The 18,938-nt window shown below is 35.7% G+C and overlaps 1 protein-coding gene across 1 annotated transcript in view; it reads right to left on the minus strand.

Moving 5' to 3' along the window:
* BLTP3B (bridge-like lipid transfer protein family member 3B) overlaps positions 1–18,938 on the minus strand; it is a 99,219-nt gene that overhangs the window by 56,706 nt on the left and 23,575 nt on the right. Inside the window, 3 exon segments of the mRNA XM_082634591.1 lie at positions 23–114; positions 1,270–1,308; positions 2,523–2,685. Of these exon segments, the coding sequence (XP_082490717.1) occupies positions 23–114; positions 1,270–1,308; positions 2,523–2,685 (294 nt within the window).

An 18,938-nucleotide genomic window follows, 5' to 3' on the forward strand; every position in this document is an offset into this window, starting at 1 on the left:
AGATTAACGGAAAATAGCTTACCTTTGTCCCGAAGCAGTTGCAATGGGTGATGGGCCATTTGGGTTTCGTGGTTCTTCACATGTACTCATTTCCATTATTACTTTATCCAAGGACTAATAAAAATATATTAAAAATGTAAACATTAAATATTTTATTTTATGTATATTATGTAGATATTATTTAAGACTATTTTCTCTTTCATTTCTTTAGGAGCAAAGAAAACAGTAAGTAAGCAGAGTCATTTTAAATGTTTCTCTAGAGGTCTAAAAAGAGAAATACTAAAAAAAAGTGCTTAGGCTTTTCTCAAGGCACTTATTATCTGGTGGAAAAGCTTACTACAGGAGTACAGGAGAAAAAAACTATAAAAAGTAGTCATATACTGCTGAGATCATCAGGTTTTACAGACGTATAATCGCTAATCCCAGAGTGTACTACATTATTAATTGATAAATTAGATTATTTATTAATAAATAGGACTAAACCACCTCTAAAAGCTTAAACCTGAGCTTTAATTAAAACCTGGGTTAATTAAAATAAATAGAACCAATCTAAAACCTTAGATTTAAGATGTGTAACTATGAAAAAATGAAAAATGCAAGGAATATGAAAAAGTAAATACTCTCATAGTAAAAAACTTTCTTTCTCAGTCTAAGGTTTTCTTGAAGGAAGGTCAAATGTCCTTAGTAGTCATCACTAACGCATCTCCAGTCATTCTTCATTCTCTATTTAATATTGTACTTATTATCTGAAACTGTCTTGTTTTGTTTACTTGTTCATTGTCAGTCACCTTGTAAAAATATGTTCCCTCAGGGCAGAGGGGAGGTGCTCAGTAAATATTTGTGGTATGAATGAATCAATAAATGACCAAGTGATCAGTTTTCCTTAAAAAGTAAAGTATATTAAAGAACGTATTATATTAGATCAGTAAAAGCAGAAACACAGAAAGTCTGGACCAAACTTTATTAAAAGAAGAATCCCATAAATAAAGTATAATGTATCAATAAAAAGTTTAAAAATGCAATGAAATATAACAACTTACAATATAATATTCTAGACCTGAAAAACTTTAAAGACCCTCTCATTTTAAAGTTCAAACTTCTCATCTAAGGACTGAGAAAACTAAGTACCATCAAAATAGAATGAAAGTTAACTAGCAGAGAAGCCATGAGATTATGTTTCTATGAAACAAAATATTAATATTTTGTTTCATATTAGATTTGTTAGATTATATGCATATATGTTTATTTCTGAAGCAATTCAGAACTTACCAAACAGATGGGATGTGTTTTCAGTTTTGTCCATGGTATCTACAAAAGAAAATTTTTCTTTCTTTAAAATGAATCATTAAAAAAATAATGTAAAACAGTAATCAACACAGATACTCTCTTAACATAGTGATAGACATACCAAATTATATCAGTTGACTTTTTTCTTAAATTGCAAAATAATAAACTGAGCAATTCATTCATACTCTTGAAATCAGCTGCACCTATTTTATATTAAAAAAGACTACTAGCCTTATTTTCTTGGTCATCTTTTTAAATTAAAATTTCAGGTTCTCTTAATATTTTTTTTCCCCAGTTCTGAAAACACATTTTAATTTTGTAGCTGAAGAATTCCCAGCAAAGCATAATCAGTGTTTTGTTCATTTAACAATTTTTTAAATTCTAGAATTCCAACCAATCTCCTTGTAGGTATTCAAGACAAATACAAAAGTGAGACCATTAATGTTAAATGCAAGTAACGTCAAATAAATAATGTTCAAATATATCCTGCACTAAAAATGTCATGTTTTTGTAGACATTTGGGTTTATGGAGGATAGAACAAAAATTAAAGGTTACCATCAAAGGATACAGCAACTTTTCTACAATCTTCTCTTTGGAGCCCAATTTTAATTTTATGAAAAGTTAGCATGCAGTATTTCTACTGAGTAGGCTCCCAAACTAAGCCTAATCTTTAAGAGAAGGAAATGATACGACGTATGATTAGAGCCAAAGATAATAAGAAAACTTAAGTTTTAATAAGCAGAAATAGTATTAAAAGAAAGCTTTAAAAACCTCAAAATAAAAAACAAATGAGGAAAAGAGACAGAATTTCAAATAAAAGTATAATGTCCAGAATAAGATAACTTAACAGTCCTTATGTCTTCATTTGAAGTAGTGTTTACTAACTACAAATTTAAATTGTCCCTTTTGACAACAAATTGTGTGAAAAAAATTTAAATATGTACCAAATTTAACAAATTATTTTATTAATAAAGCATCAACAATTTTATTTAAAAATTAATATTAACTTTTAATAAAAATTAAAACCTATAAATTAATATATATTAGCATTCAATTAAATTCAAAAGGCACACATTCATGCAATTATTTATACAAGGTATCTGTCTTTTAAAATTATGTTAATAAAAATGCTTCTTTTCAGAATTACCTAAAACAAAGTATTTATTTTAAAAGATAGGGATGAAATAAATAAAATGAAAACAGAAAATGCCTTGCACAGATATCAAAGTCTCACCCTAATAGATGCTTTATTACAAAAAACTTTGTTGATAGCAAGCCATGTTGGCAAATCCAACATATTCTGGAGCACCTCTTCATCCAACTCCAAATTCTTCAGTTCACCTTCTCCTTTAAGGGTACTTAGATTTATCTTGTCAGGAGATAAATTTTTGGTAAATCTGAAAGAGAATATATATTGACATTTATTTTAGCGTTAGTTACTGTACCCCTGAGTTGTTCTTGCAAATATACAGAGCATTAAGAATGTAATAACAGCACTAAGAAACACAAAACCACAATGATAGGCTCTACTCTAATCCGTGTTTTTCAATGTGGTTTTGTTATTATTGTTTTGATCTCCCTTGTCCATAGCTCTCTTACACAAAGTCTACAGTATTTTTGGTATACATTTAAATATCTTATAACCAGACACAACCAAGCTCCAGTTCTTACTGTCTTTCAAATTTATGAATACTTAGTATCCACTATTTTTCAGGAACTATGCAAGGTTTGAGTCATCCCCTACAACATTTTGTTCACTTCGCTACAGACAATATCACAGAAGTGGATATTCCTATTTTACTAACCAATATACAAGTAAGGTAAGGAAACGAGGTGGCCCTTTAGAAATAGTAGCAGCAGCAGCTGCTACCACTGCCATTCATCATGCCAAGAGCTTAATGAAAGTGCCAAAAGTCACATAGGAGACTGGACCCTGAATTCTAATTAAAGAACTCAAATTCTCTATAATGATTTAAAAAGGAAAGTTCTTAAACTCAAAAGAAAAGACTGAAAATAATAATAGTTAAATAACAGTGAACATTTCCCAAGGGTTTATTGGATACCAAGCTCTTCTCTTTGAGTGCATGCGTTACTAATTTTCATGATAACCCATTAGGGTCAATACTATTTTCATTCCCACTTTAAAAAAAATATATTTATTTATTTATTTATTTGGCTGCACTGGGTCTTAGTTATGGCAAGTGGGATCTTCGTTGCTGCGTGCGGGATCTTTAGTTGCATCGTGCGGGATCTTTTAGTTGCAGTATGCAGGCTCTTAGTTGCAGCATGTGGGATCTAGATCCCTGACCAGGGATTGAACCTGGGCCCCCTGCATTGGGAGTGTGGAGTCTTAACTGCCGGACCACCAGGGAAGTCCTTATTCCCACTTTTTACAAGAGTAAATATAAGGAGAAACTAACTTATTTGCCCAATGTCACAACTAATAATGATGATAATAGTAATAATAACAATAAATTACACGTGCACTTTAAAGAACTTTCGTATATATTAATTCTTAACACAACCCTACAAAATAAAAAATTGCTGACTTTACCCAGCCTTACTTTTTCAAAAGTGAAACTACTGAAAAAGTTAACTACTTGCTAACAAAGGAGTTATTAGCTAGTCTTCTACCATTTTTTGATATTAAATATTAAAGTAACAAAATGTACTAGGTTATTTACATGCCCTACACATCAACAAGAATCAATATGCACATGCTTCTGCACTGACTCTAAACCAGAATTTCCTGAGCCAGATCTTATCTGGATTCATATCTTCTCACAAAATGTCAACACACTGACTTTCTCAATATAAAGTTCGTATTTAACCCATATTTGACCAAAGATGCTGAGTTGTTTCACACTTACTACCAATCATGTTTCATTTAATAATATGAAGTTTCCTGAGAGGCTGCCATTTCTAATCATATAGGAATGACCTGCCACTGCCTCAAGGCAGAATATTAGTGCAGAAGGGAACATTCAATAAGTACTTACTGAGGATTCACTATTCCGACACATACACTGGCAAGCAGTATACTCAAGGTTTTTGCCTTTCTGAAATGTTCAGTTTAGTTGGTGAAGAGTGAATACAGTAGGGGTTCTTAATCCAGATCTTCTTTGAAATAGGGACTTTTGAGCTGATATCTAAAGGATGAGTAATAGAAGTTAACTAGGCAAGGAAAAGAAGGGGGCAGGAAAGAAAGCGTATTCCAAGTAGAAGGAATAAAACATATAAAGGTTCTGAGGCAGGAGGGAGCATGGTATAAAGTGGAAGTGAAAAAGATCAGCATCTGGCATGTAGCAAGAGAGCCAGGGGAGCAGAAGATAACTCTGGAAGGACAAAGAGAGGACTGATTCCACAAGGCCTTGACCATTTTATTCATTCATTCATTCAATAAATTTTAACTGATTACCTATCATTTAAAAGGCACTAGGCAGGGCGGGCTTTCCTGGTGGCACAGTGGTTAAGAATCCACCTGCCATTGCAGGGGACAGGGGTACGAACCCTGGTCCGGGAAGATCCCACATGCTGCAGAGCAACTAAGCCCGTGCGCCACAATTACTGAGCCTGCACTCTAGAGCCCACGAGCCACAGCTACTGAGCCCACGTGCCTAGAGCCCATGCTCTGCAACAAGAGAAGCCACCACAAAGAGAAGCCACCGCAAAGAGAAGCCGGCGCACCGCAACGAAGAGTAGCTCCCGCTCACCACAACTAGAGAAAGCCTGCATGCAGCAATAAAGACCCAATGGGGCCAAAAATAAATAAATAAATATTTTTAAATAAATAAATAAAAGGCACTGGGGATTTGACAATAAACAAAATAGATAAAAATCTCTTCCTTCATGGAGCTTAACTGGGGGGCGGAACACAGAGAATTAAGAAATAAGTTAAATATATAATAAGTCAGATTCAAAGTAAAGAGGTATTCCTTATAGTTGAAATAAGAAATACAAATTTAAGTATATTATTTAACCTCACAAATGTAAGCAATGGAAAAGCTAACAATAGTGATATAATTTATTAGGTATTGTAGGTCGGGAAAATTTGGAGTGGTTAATTTAGTAAAATCCTTACCTATCTTAGCAGAAAGTGAGTATGCAAGATCTAACACTGATGCATCTAGAATGAACAGCATAAATATATAATTTAGAGCTAGTAGGGTAACAATGAGGTAAATGCAACTGCCACTGGGGAACAAGATTGGAGGGATCAGGAAAGCATGGGTTGGAGGCTTGTTGCTTTTTGTGTTCAGCTCCCTTTAATTCATTCATTCATTTATATAACAAATATTTGTTGTGTGCCAAAAATGTGCCAGACACATAAATGAAACAGATTAGTGGGGGAGACAGGGTATTTTCTACCACAACAATGCCAAAAATTGAAACTGAATATTAGGCAGTCTTGTTCTTAAAATTTTTTATTAGGCAATTGATGCCAACATTTTACTCCCCTCTTCTCTTACCCTTCCTCTTACATTGTCATTCTGTAACACAAACTTTTCAGTCATCTGGTACCCACACCCAGTCTTGTTTTTTGGTGTTGTGGGGAACTTATGAATGGGGCAGTAAAGGAGAACTCTTACCTGTCCTACCTTTCCCCTCCAATGGCATGGCTAGGAGAGGTCCCAGGATTTCTGTGGAGGGGGTTTGTGGTTGTTGAGTTCCAGGTAGTTATGAGACACTGCAGTGAGCTGAAGCAGCAAGGATGATAAGCATACTGAGCAGACTACTTTGGAGCCAGAATGAGAAAAGCTGTCTCTTTTTTTATGTATTCAGGTACCAGAGTAGTGCATATAGAACCACCTGGGAGCGCTTAAAAAACTCAATGCCCAGGCACAACCCCCTCCCTTCCCACCCCCACCACTACCAATTAAATTAAAAAGTCTCTGGCAAAGGGACCTCAGGCACATGATTCAAATCATTAACATACAGTTCATAAGTGATTTCTGCACAATTGATTGAGTTAAAAAATTAGAGCTTCAAACCACTTTTCCTTCTAATATTCATAATATAAAGTCCAAGAAAGAACAACACTGACTTCCTTGACTTTATAATACATAGTTATAGTGTAAATAGGAAATGTGTAGCTTTTATTTCATGAATAAGGTTAATTCTGTGGTCAAAAGGTCCCCCCCCCCCAACAAACATACTAGTTTTACAGTTCTAATCTCACCTCTTACCCTCAGTGTCCCCATGCTGTTCTCCAAACATACCAGGCAAGCTCTCTTCCTTAGAATTTTTCATTGGCTGCTCCTACTGCATGCAACACTATTTCCACCATATCCATAAGGCTAAGTCCCTCACCACCTTAGAGTCTACTCAAATATTACCTCCTCAATGAGGCTGCTGATGAAACAAAATTATTTTAAGGCAGGAAAAAAAATTTAACGTGAAATTTTCTCTGCTGTTTGAGCCACTATACCTTCTCCTTAGTGTGCATTGTGCATCTGCATTATATATTAACTAGATTCCCTAAGAAGATGCAGGAATGTCTACACACACACACACACACACACACACCAATTTCCTGCTGGCACCAGCAAGGAAACTCCTTAGGAGATAGCATTCCCTCCTTAATCATGTAAGGGGTTATGATGACCCACTACTCACTTTGTTGAACTATGTAAACTGTCAATGTCACCTTGATGTTTAACCCTTTGATGTATAACCCTTTGTCTCAAAAACTTATATAACTGTGCTTTGACCTCTAATGGGCAGAACAGTCCTCAGAGCTTTCTGAAAGACTATCTCCCTAGTTATAATTTTCAGATTGGCTTGAATAAAATTTTCCATTTCTGGGCCTCCCTGGTGGCGCAGTGGTTGAGAGTCCGCCTGCCGATGCAGGGGATACGGGTTCGTGCCCCGGTCTGGGAGGATCCCATATGCCGCGGAGCGGCTGGGCCCGTGAGCCATGGCCGCTGGGCCTGCGCATCTGGAGCCTGTGCTCCGCAACGGGGGAGGCCACAACAGTGAGAGGCCCGCATACCGCAAAAAAAAAAAAAAAAAAAAAAAAAAAAATTTTCCATTTCTTTCTTGAAAAAAAAAAAGTCAGATTCTGATAACTATGGAAAAAACAAAGCAAAAGTAAGATAGGAGGTGCAAGCAGAGGACCTTTTAATTTTGAAAAGAGTAGACAGGAAAAGCCTCATTAAAAAGATGACATTTGGGCAAAGATCTGAAGAAAGCCAAGGAGCTAGCTATACAAATATCTGGAGGAAGAATGCTCTAGGCAGAGGAAAAGCTAAGGGCAAAAACTGAGGTAGGAACATGCTCGGCAGGTCTGAGGAATAGCAAGGCCAATGTGAGTGAAGGAAATGAACAAGGGCAAAAATGAAAGGAGATGAGGTTAGAGAAATAACAAGGGCCAGATCATGTGAGGCCTTTTAAGCCACTCTAAGAACTCTCTGGCTTTTACTCTGAGTAAAAATGAGAGTGCTTGGAGATGGTTTTTGACAAGAACAGGGATTTTTAAAGGATCGCTCTATTGAGAATCGATGAAAGAAGGCCATGGACAGAAGCAGGGAGCCCAGACAGGTTACTGCAATAAGACAGGTAAGAGGAGATGTTGCCTTGGACCAAGATGGAAGAGTAGGAAGTGGTGAGAAGGGAACAGTTCTAGACATATTCTGAAGGTAAAGCCAACGGGATTTGATAGTACAGACTGAAGTCAAGGATGGCTCCAAGGTTTTTGATCTAAGCAAACAGAAGGATAGAACCACCATTTATTGGGGTACAGAGACATAGGGAGAAATAAGCTTGGGATTAAGGATCAGAATTTAGGCTTGGAATAGTTTAATTAAGAGATGCTTATTAGATATCCAAGAGGAGATACCAATTAGGTAGCTGGATATTCAAATCTTATTCAGTAGTTGCAGATACAAATTTAATAATCACCAATGTTATATATGGTATTTACAATTGCAAGATGGAGACAAAAAATGAAATGGCTCAAGGACTGTGGTCAAGGACCACTAAGAGGCCAAGTAACCAATAAAGGCGATTAAGAAGGAAGGGCCAGTGAGGTAGGAGAGAAATCGTTTTTGTTTTTTTCCTTTTTTGGGTGAGAGGAAATTCAGCAGGCTTTTATGTTGACAACCATGATGCAGAGAAAAGAAAACTACTGATGGACAGACACAGATGGAATAAAATCCTTGATTAGAAGCACATAGAGTACACAAGAAGAGGGACTGGCTTTGAACAGTTTTGATTTTGGAAAGCATATTAATACTCTATATATGCAAAAAATAAAATAAGAAAGAATGTGAAGAGGGGAAATACCTAAAACTGAAAGCGACCTGAAACAAATGAACCTAATTGTATTAAAAAATACTGTAACCACATTCAAGGGGAAGATAGGAAGAAAGGACAGAGGGACAGATGGACAAAAACTAATCTGATTAACTCATGAATACAACATTTGACTATATATCCTTAGTGTTGGACAAGGAGGGGTGATTAGTGGAGAAATCATGCAACATCTTAACGGGCTATGGTACAAGAATGTTCACCTCAATGATATTTACAAAAGGAAAAAAGTGAAAACACCTAAATGTCCACAATAATCCCTTTAATTATGACACATTATGCCTACATATATATCAAGCAATACGTGTTAAGAATTATAAAGAAATGGTTATACTATAGTGCCTGGTGAAAATTCAAGGTTCAAAATTATATACTGTGATTTCAATACGCAAAAGTGGAAGACGGAAAGATTAAAATGTTATTCACAAGAAATTCTATCTTCAATTTAGTTCATACCAAAGGGACAACATGTGCAAGGAGCATGGACCTTAATTAAAGTCAGACAAACAAATCTGAATTCTAGTTTAGCCACCTACTGTGACACCCCTCTGCCTCAATTTCCTCATCTGTAAAACGGAGAAAATAATACCAACTCAAAAAATTTTAGTGAGGATTAAAGATAATATGTAAAGTATCTGATACAAAACAGATATCCAATCAAGAGTTCTCTTTCTCCTGACCTGCTTTTTATTGAGTTTAAATTATGAAGGCATTGATTATAGTTTTAACAGGAGCAATATCAAAAGTTCAAGCTTGGGGGGACTTCCCTGGTGGCACAGTGGATAAGACTCCGTGCTCCCAGTGCAGGGGGCCCGGGTTCGATCTCTGGTCAAGGAACTAGATCCCACATGCATGCCGCAACGAAGAGTTTGCATGCCACAACTAAGGAGCCCACGTGCAAGGAACCAGCAAGCCGCAATTAAGGAGCCCTGGAGGGCTTCCCTGGTGGCGCAGTGGTTGAGTCTGCCTGCCGATGCAGGGGACACGGGTTCGTGCCCCGGTCTGGGAAGATCCCACATGCCACGGAGTGGCTGAGCCCGTGAGCCATGGTCGCTGAGCCTGTGCGTCCGGAGCCTGTGCTCCACAACAGGAGAGGCCACAACAGTGAGAGGCCCGCGTACCGCAAAAAAAAAAAAAAAAAAAAAAAAAGGAGCCCTGGAGCCGCTACTAAGAAGCCTGCCTGTTGCAACTAAGACCCAGCGCAACCAAAAAAATAAATAAACAAATATTTTTTTAAAAAAAAGGGTTCACGCTTCGGAATTCCCTTATAAGCCAGTGGTTAGGACTCTGCACTTTCACCACCGAGGGTGTGGGATCAATCCCTGCTCAGGGAACTAAGATCCCGCAAGGGGTGCAGCCAAAAAAACCCCAAAAAAGTTCAAGCTTATCCAAACAGGACTTTAAAATGGCAGAGCTGTGGAGCTAATCTTGAAAACATATTAATACTGCTCATCTATTAAAATATTTTAAAGAGGAAGCTGAAGATGTATTGGTAACTGTCACATCCACAGCTATTAGAAAGTTGGTTTCTTATACTGGGTAGGCCGTGGACATGTCAAATTATTTATCTTCTATTATTCATACATGAGGCTTTCATTTAACATATATTTCAGTTTTGCACAAATATTTCCCAATCATTCATTAATATAATTATGTTCCTTCCAAAAACAGAGACAGGAGGATGGTTTTTCAGTCACATTTGTTAACTTAACTGATAGAGGAAAAGCACACTTTCAATAAGTGTACACTAGGTAAACAAAGGGAATAAAACCCACAAAATAACATTAAGGCATGGACTAGCTATGTGTCTACCTATGCTTTGTCCAAGTGTTGCTATAGGCTCTTTGGACTAAATTGCCACGTGAAATCTCCAGATAATTGTATTATTCTACTAAATATTATAATTGAGAAGTGTTATAATACTGGGCCTGATCCTAAAGAGAATAAATAATTATCCGAAGTAAACCTCTTCAGTTCACTAAAGACTCATTTAAAGCTCTAAAAGTTATATAAACATTTTAAAACAAACTTTTTAAAAAAATGGTAGAAATCTAGGTCAATGAATTAAACTTCTAAGTAATTAATTATTTGGTGGAGATAGGAGTGGGGTGGGAGAATGGAAGCATGAAATCTATATAAAACCAAAATAGACATGTTAAAGACTGAAAATGAAGATAAAAAAGAAAGCTGATTGACTTGAATATGTCAAAGTCATAACAATTGTACAGAAGAAAGTCATAACACATAATAAAGATAAAATTGGCACAATTCTTACTGAATTTTTTATTTTTAAAATTCAGAACACACAATAATGTTCCATTACTATGTACATTATGGCATGTAAAGAGGATTATTTTAAAATAAACATGTGTTCTTTATTTTAACATTAGTATTATATGAAATAAGTTTTAAATGTGGATGTATATATTTTATTGGTTAACTATATTTTTAACAATGTAACAATTTTAAAGCTAACTTAAAACATGCAAACAGGCTTCCATTTTTCCAAAATCTTCTTTAATTACATGTAATACATGAAAATAAATTTACTAGGTTTTTCATTAGTAACAACAAAATAGCTAAGTAGAGGAATAAAATTTCCAGGCAAATGGAAAGGAAAGGTTTGATTTAGATTACACATTTTACAGTTAATACATAATTAGAGTCTAAATTATGTGCAGAGGACTGTACATGGTAAAATTTAGGGCAAAACAAAGTAAGTCAGTCCATATAATCAAGATTTATAATTTGCTTAAGGGAACACAGCACAAATGCACGAAAAGTCAAGAATCGCAGCTCTGCAAGAAGAAAAATGCCGCTTAACACTTAACCTCTCGTGGATGGACCTAGAGTCTGTCATACAGAGTGAAGTAAGTCAGAAAGAGAAAAACAAGTACTGTAGGCTAACAAATATATATGGAATCTAAAAAAAATAAATTAAACAAAATGGTTCTGTAGAACCTAGGGGCAGGACAGGAATAAAGACGCAGACATAGAGAATGGACTTGAAGACACGGGGAGGGGGAAGGGTAAGCTGGGACGAAGTGAGAGAGTGGCATGGACTTATATACACTACCAAATGTAAAATAGATAGCTAGTGGGAAGCAGCCGCATAGCACAGGGAGATCAGCTTGGTGCTTTGTGACCGTCTAGGGGGGTGGGTAGGGAGGGTGGGAGGGAGGGAGATGCAAGAGGGAAGAGATATGGGAATATATGTATATGTATAGCTGATTCACTTTGTTATATAGCAGAAACTAACACAGTAATGTAAAGCAATTATACTCCAATAAAGATGTTAAAAAAAAATTACACCCCCCCCTCAAAAAAAATACTTAACCTCTCAGACTTCCCTGGTGGCACAGCGGTTAAGAATCTGCCTGCCAATGCAGGGGACACAGGTTTGATCCCTGGTCCAGGAAGATCCCACATGCTGCAGAGCTACTAAGCCTGTGCACCACAACTACTGAGCCTGCGCTCTAAAGCCTGCAAGCCACAACTACTGAGCCCGCGTGCCACAACCACTGAAGCCCACGCGCATAGAGCCTAGAGCCCGCAACAAGAGAAGCCACCCCAAGGAGAAGCCCGTGCACCACAACGAAGGGCAGCCCCCACTTGCCGCAACTAGAGAAAGCCTGCGTGCAGCAACGAAAACCCAATGCAGCCAAACATAAAATAAATAAAATATTTATTTATTTATTTATTTATGGCTGTGTTGGGTCTTGTTGCTGCGTGTGGGCTCTCCCCAGTTGCAGCAAGCAGGGGCTGCTCCTCGTCGCGGTGCGCGGGCTTCTCACTGCAGTGGCCTCTACCACTGCGGAGCACGGGTCCCAGGCGCACAGGCTTCAGTAGTTTTGGCACCCGGGCTCAGTAGTTGTGGCTTGTGGGCTCTAGAGCTCAGGCTCAGTAGTTGGGGTGCCCAGGCCCAGCCACTCCACGGCATGTGGGATCCTCCTGGACTAGGGCTCAAACCCGCATTCCCTGCACTGGCAGGTGGATTCTCAACCACTGCACCACCAGGGAAGGCCAAAATAAATTTTTATTAAAAAAAACAAAAACCTCTCTATGGCTCAGTTTCCTCATCTGTAAAATGGTGATAATAATAATACCTGCCTCATGGGGCTGTTTTGAGGATTAACTGAGTTAGAACATGGAAAATGCCAGGAATTGTCTCTAACACAGAAAATTCACTGATGTTTAAAAACAAAACAAAACAAACGCCCCCCCCCCAAAACCAGAGCCTTTCTAATAAACAGACTTGTTTAAAAAAAAAAAAAACAGAAAAGAAAATTCAGTGAGTGTTACCTACTATTAATATGAAGATGCAGGTTAAATAAGAATATGAACAACACAGAGACATTACATAACCAGTGATCAAAATTTTCTAAAAAAGATTTCTGGCTTGATAAATCACTAAGTATACAGTAGATCATAAATCAGAAAGGTATAAATTATATATCTGATGTTACTGTAAATTTTAGTCATGATTTATTTGAACTTTCATCAGATCATTTTATAGCTGTATCATAAAAACAAAGATCATAAAGTTGTTTTATTTGCTAAAGCAAACTGCAACAGATTTGTGAAATGAACTATCTCTAGATTAAATATAGTATTTGGGGGTAGAATCATAAAATCTTAGTGCTAAAAACAATCTTAGAACATAGCTTATAAACCCTTTTCTGACCTACTTACCTTCTTCCACAATTACTTCTTTGTATTCAGATAACAGCCCCTCCCTGGGACATTCTTTTAAAACTTCATCAGCTAATATGCATTTCTTGAATTATTCACCTTGTCCTGAAAGTATTTATGGTTCCTATTATTGTACAGGTTGTTAGAGATTCACATCAATGCCTACTATTCTTCTAAACTTAAGAAGTGGCAAAAAAAAAAAGAAAAAGAAAGAAGGAAAAAGTAGCTATGCTACTTGATAATATTTTCCTCAAATAACAGTTGTAATTAGAAATAATCATTCTCATCCTGATATTTCATGCTATAGCATGAAAAACTAGATTTTACAGGGAATTTTAAAATGCATGTTAAATTGTTTAATTTAAAAGTTTAAAGTAGGCACACTTAATCTGAAGTTCTTGGATGGGCTTCAAGGGGTCCAAGATACTTCATAATATTTTCAAAGTGGGTTTTTGGACACTGAAAAGGCTAAGAACCATTGCTTTAATGTAATAGGATTAATTGTAACCATCCAGAAAATAAATTACTTCAATACTGTAATTTGATTATTAATATCATTGTTGTTTGATTTAATTAACTTATTATAAACAAACACCTCTCAGGGTGCCTACCCAGTTACCACTGATTCTGTCTTCCCAGAGAAAGGCTATAAACATAGGGGAAAGGTGCATACCTAAGACATGTTATATACATCCTTGGTTACAGCTGATTTGATCTAGAGAATAACAAGGCACTTAGACTCTTCAATCAGATTTCTTCCTTCAGAAATTTAAAACTAGAACACTACCTTAGGATCAACTGACAAACAATAAAGGAGCAGAACTGAAAAACACAAATCCAACATTTAAGAACTTAAAGATACCATAAAGATTCTTAACCCATCACTGTTCCATTCTCTCCAGTTGGGCCTAACTAAAACCGTTGAAATGAACTGGTAATTGAAATCACTAGCTAGTATCTCAAGACTGTGCACCCCTACAAGGATTATGTTCTTACTGCAATGAAAAGATATGAAAAGAACCAAAATCTTTATGTAAGCAAATCTAACAACAGCTTCAGCTTCACTTTATTAAAAACAACATTTCTAGAAGAGAAAATACCTAAAGACCATATGGTAAAGTTGTACAAGAGAACATGTTACTGGAGCATGTTCCCAAAATCTGATAGTCTGCCAAGTCCTTTGGCTAAAAACATTAAGTTATTAATCTGCACCTAATTACACCCTTTTACAGACCATGGGCTTCATCATGCAGCCATAAAGATTCCTCTACTTAAAACTAAGAAACAAATGAGGTTTTTCTAAAGAAACTCCTCTTTCCTTTCTGCCTTACCCAACACCATTTTCTCACCCCAGTTGTATCTCCTTTAACCTGGCAACCTCCTCTTAAGGCTAGTTGCCTTCTTGCCCCACTCTATGCCTCATTGTCTTCAGGTTCAAGAAGTGAATTAGTTATTTTCAAAATTTTGGATATGAGATCAAGAAATAGACTTTACAATCCAGTACACACATAAGAAACAAAAATTTCTCAAAGTGATAGCTTAATATACTCTGATATTTTCCATTCTATTTCCTCCTTTCAAAATGGTGATTGACTACACTATTTTCACAAAGCAAGCTATGACCCATAGTTTAAGAAACAATACATAAGAAGTACATACATCATGACCAAGTATTTATTCCAGTAATGAAGGTTGGTTTAACATTCAAAAATAAACTAATGTAATTCACCATATGAAAAGTAAAATCACATCATGATCTCAATAGAGGCATAAAAAAGCACTGGACAAAAGTTAACACCATGCATGGAAAAATAATTCTCAATAAACTAGGAACAGAAGAGAACTTCCCCAAAACTACAGGGACTTGTACAAAAACCCTACAGTTGCGATCATACTTTTAATGATGAAAGACTAAAATGTTTTTCCCCTAAGACAGAGACAAGGCAAGGATGTCTGCTCTCACCACTTCTATTCAACATTGTACTGGAGGTTCTACCTGACACAGTAAGGCAAAAAATAAAATAAAATAAAATAATAAAAATAAAAGGCATCCAGTTTAGAAATGAAATAAAACTGTGTTATTTCCCAGATGACATTATCATCTATGTAGAAAATCCTACAAAACTTAAAAAAAACCCAAACTACCAGAACTAATAAATGAGTTTAGCGAGGTGACAAGATATAAGACCAACATAAAAAATAAAATTAATTAAAGACACAAGAGCCATATGAAAGAGCTCCCAATGGCCAAAGCTGGAAAAATCTGGGCAACAAAATAAATTAAATATTATTGGATTATAACTCAAAGTATAAAATAAATATACATGAGTCTACACAGATTTAAAAAAATGATTGAATAAGTAAATAACTGGGAGAAAACAGATTAATCTCCCACACAGAAAATTTTTAAATAACTTAATAAGATATTCAAACCTTAGGGAACTGCAGAACTCCTCAGTCATTTTGTGTATGCTGCACATAGTACTTCCTTCCTTCCAAAATGTACAGTATGAAAGTGGGGAAGAGAGTAATTTTATAGTGGATAACCTGACAAACACTACATCAGCCAGGTAATCAAGGTCAATGTCAACAATAAGAGATCTAAAGACACATACAGACTGAAAGTGAGAGGATTAAAGAAGGTATTCTATGCATATGACTTTCAAAAGAAAGTCAGAGTAGCAATAACTATAACAGAAAAAATAGACTTTAAAACAAAGACTGTAACAAGAGACAAAGAAGGACATTACATAGTGATCAAGGGATCAATCCAAGTAGAAGACATAACAACTATAAATATATATATGCACCCAACACAGGAAAACCTAAATATATAAGCAAATATTAACAGACATAGAGGAATAAATTTACAGTAACACAATAATAGTAGGGGACTTTAACACCCCACTTACATCAATGGACAGACTATCCGGATAGAAAATCAATAAGGAAACACTGTCATTAAATGACACATTAGACCAGGTGAACTTGATTGATATTTAGAGAGCATTCCAACTGAAAGCAGCAGAATGCACATTCTTTTCAAGTGTACATGGAACATTCTTCAGGACAGATAACATGATAGACTACAAAACAAGTTCATTAAATTTGAGAAGACTGAAAACATATCAAGCATCATTTCCAACCACAATGCTATGAGACTAGACATCAACTACAAGAAAAAAAAAAAGCACAAACGTGGAGGGTAAACAATATGTTCTAAACACCAATGAATCACTGAAGAAGTCAAAAAGGAAATTAAAAAAAACCTGGAGACAAATGAAAACAAAATGATCCAAAATCTATGGGACTCAGCAAAAGCAGTAATAAGAGGGAAGTTTACAGCTATACAAGCTTACCTCAGGAAACAGGAAAATCTCAAATAAACAACCTAAAGAAACTAGAAAAAGTAGAACAAACAAAACCCAAAGTTAGTAGAAGGAAAGAAATTATAAAGATCAAAGCAGAAATAAATGAAATAGAGAAAAAATAGAAAAGATAAATGAAACAAAGAGCTGGTCACTTGAAAATTTAAACAAAATTGATAAACCTTTAGCCAGACTCTTCAAGGAAAAAAAGAGGGCCCAAATCAATAAAATCAGAAACAAAAAAGAAGTTACAACTGACACCACAGAAATACAAAAGATCAAAACAGATTACTACAAACAATTATACATCAATAAAATGGACAACCTAGAAGAAATGGACAAATCCCTAGAAATGTACAATCTCCCAAGACTGAATCAGGAAGAAGTGGAAAATATGAACAGATCAATTACCAGTAGTGAAACTGAGTAAGTAATTTTAAAAACTCCCAACAAACAGAAGTCCAGAACCAGAGGGCTTCAAAGATGAATTCTACCAAACAGTTAGAGAAGAGTTAACACCTATCCCTCCAAATTATTCCCAAAAATTGCAGAGGAAGAAATACTTTCAAACTCATTCTACAAGGCCAGCATCACCCTGATACAAAAACCAGACAAAGATACCGCAAAAAAAAAGAAAAAAGAAAATTCCAGGCCAATATCACTGATGAACATAGATGCAAAAATCCTCAAGAAAATATTAGCAAACCAAATTCAACAATACATTAAATGTATCACACATCATGATTGAGTGGGATCTGTCCCAGGGATGCAAGAATGGCTCAAAACTCCACAAATCAATCAATGTGATAAACCATATGAACAAACCAAAGAATAAAACCATAAGATCATCTCAACAGATAAAGAAAAAGCTTTTGATAAAATTCAACATGTGTTTATGATAAAATCTCTCAACAAAGTGGGTATAGATGGAACAGACCTCAACATAATAAAGGCCAAATATGATGAACCCACAGCTAACATCATACTCAGTGGTGAAAAGCTGAAAGTATTTCCTCTAAGATCAGGAACAAGACAAGGATGCCCACTCTCCCCACTTTTATTCAGCACAGTATTGGAAGTCCTAGCCACAGCAATCAGACAAGAGAAAAAAAATAAAAGGAATAAAATTGGAGAGGAAGAAGTAAAACTGTCAGTTTGCAAATGGCATGATACCATACATAAAAAAATCCTAAAGACACCAAGAAAAAAATACTAGAACTCATTGATGGATTCAGGAAAGTTGCAGGATACAAAATAATATACAGAAATTTACTGCATTTCTATACACATATATCAGAAAGAGAAATTAAGGAAACAATCCCATTTACCATCGCATAAAAAAGAATAAAATACTTAGAAATAAACCTACCTAAGAAGGCAAAAGATTTGTCCTCCAAAAACTAAAAGACAATGATGAAAGAAACTGAAGACAACACAAACAGATGGAAAGATATACTGTGTTCTTGGATTGGAAGAATCAATATTGTTGAAATGACCACACTACCCAAGGTAATCGACAGATTCAATGCAATCCCTATCAAATTACCAATGGCATTTTTCACAGAACTAGAACAAATAATTTTAAAATCCGTAAGAAAACATAAAAGGCTCCGAATAGCCAAAACAATCTTAAGAAAGAAGAACAAAGTTGGAGGTATCACACTCACTGATTTCAAACTACACTACAAAGCTACAGTAATCAAAACAGTACAGTATTGGCACAAACACAGACACATAGATCAATGGAACAGAGCAGAGTCCAGGAATGAACCCACACTTACATGGGCAATTCATCTACAACAAAGGAGACAAGAATATACAATGGGGAAAAGACAGCCTCTTCAATAAATGATGTTGGTAAAACTGGACAGCTGCATGCAAAAGAATCAAACTGTACTAATTTCTCACACCATGAACAAAAATAAATTTAAAATGGATTAATAAAGACTTAAATGTAAGAACGGAAACCATAAATAAAACTTCTATAAGAAAACATAGGCAGTATGCTCTTTGACATTGGTCTTAGTAATATGTTTTGGATATGCCTCCTCAGGCAAGGGAAACTAAAGCAAAAATAAACAATGAGACTACATCAAACTAAAAAGCTTTTACAAAGTGAAGGGAACTATCAACAAAATGAAAAGGCCACCTACTGAACAAGAGAAGGTACCTGTAAATGATATATCCAACAAAGGGTTAAAACAGAAAACAAAGAACTCATACAACTCAACATCAAAAACAAAAACAAAAACCAATTAAAAACCAGTCAGAAGGGCTGA

The sequence above is a fragment of the Mesoplodon mirus genome (genome assembly GCF_964341445.2).
Source record: "Mesoplodon mirus genome assembly, chromosome: 11".
Taxonomy (NCBI): Eukaryota; Metazoa; Chordata; class Mammalia; order Artiodactyla; family Ziphiidae; genus Mesoplodon; species Mesoplodon mirus.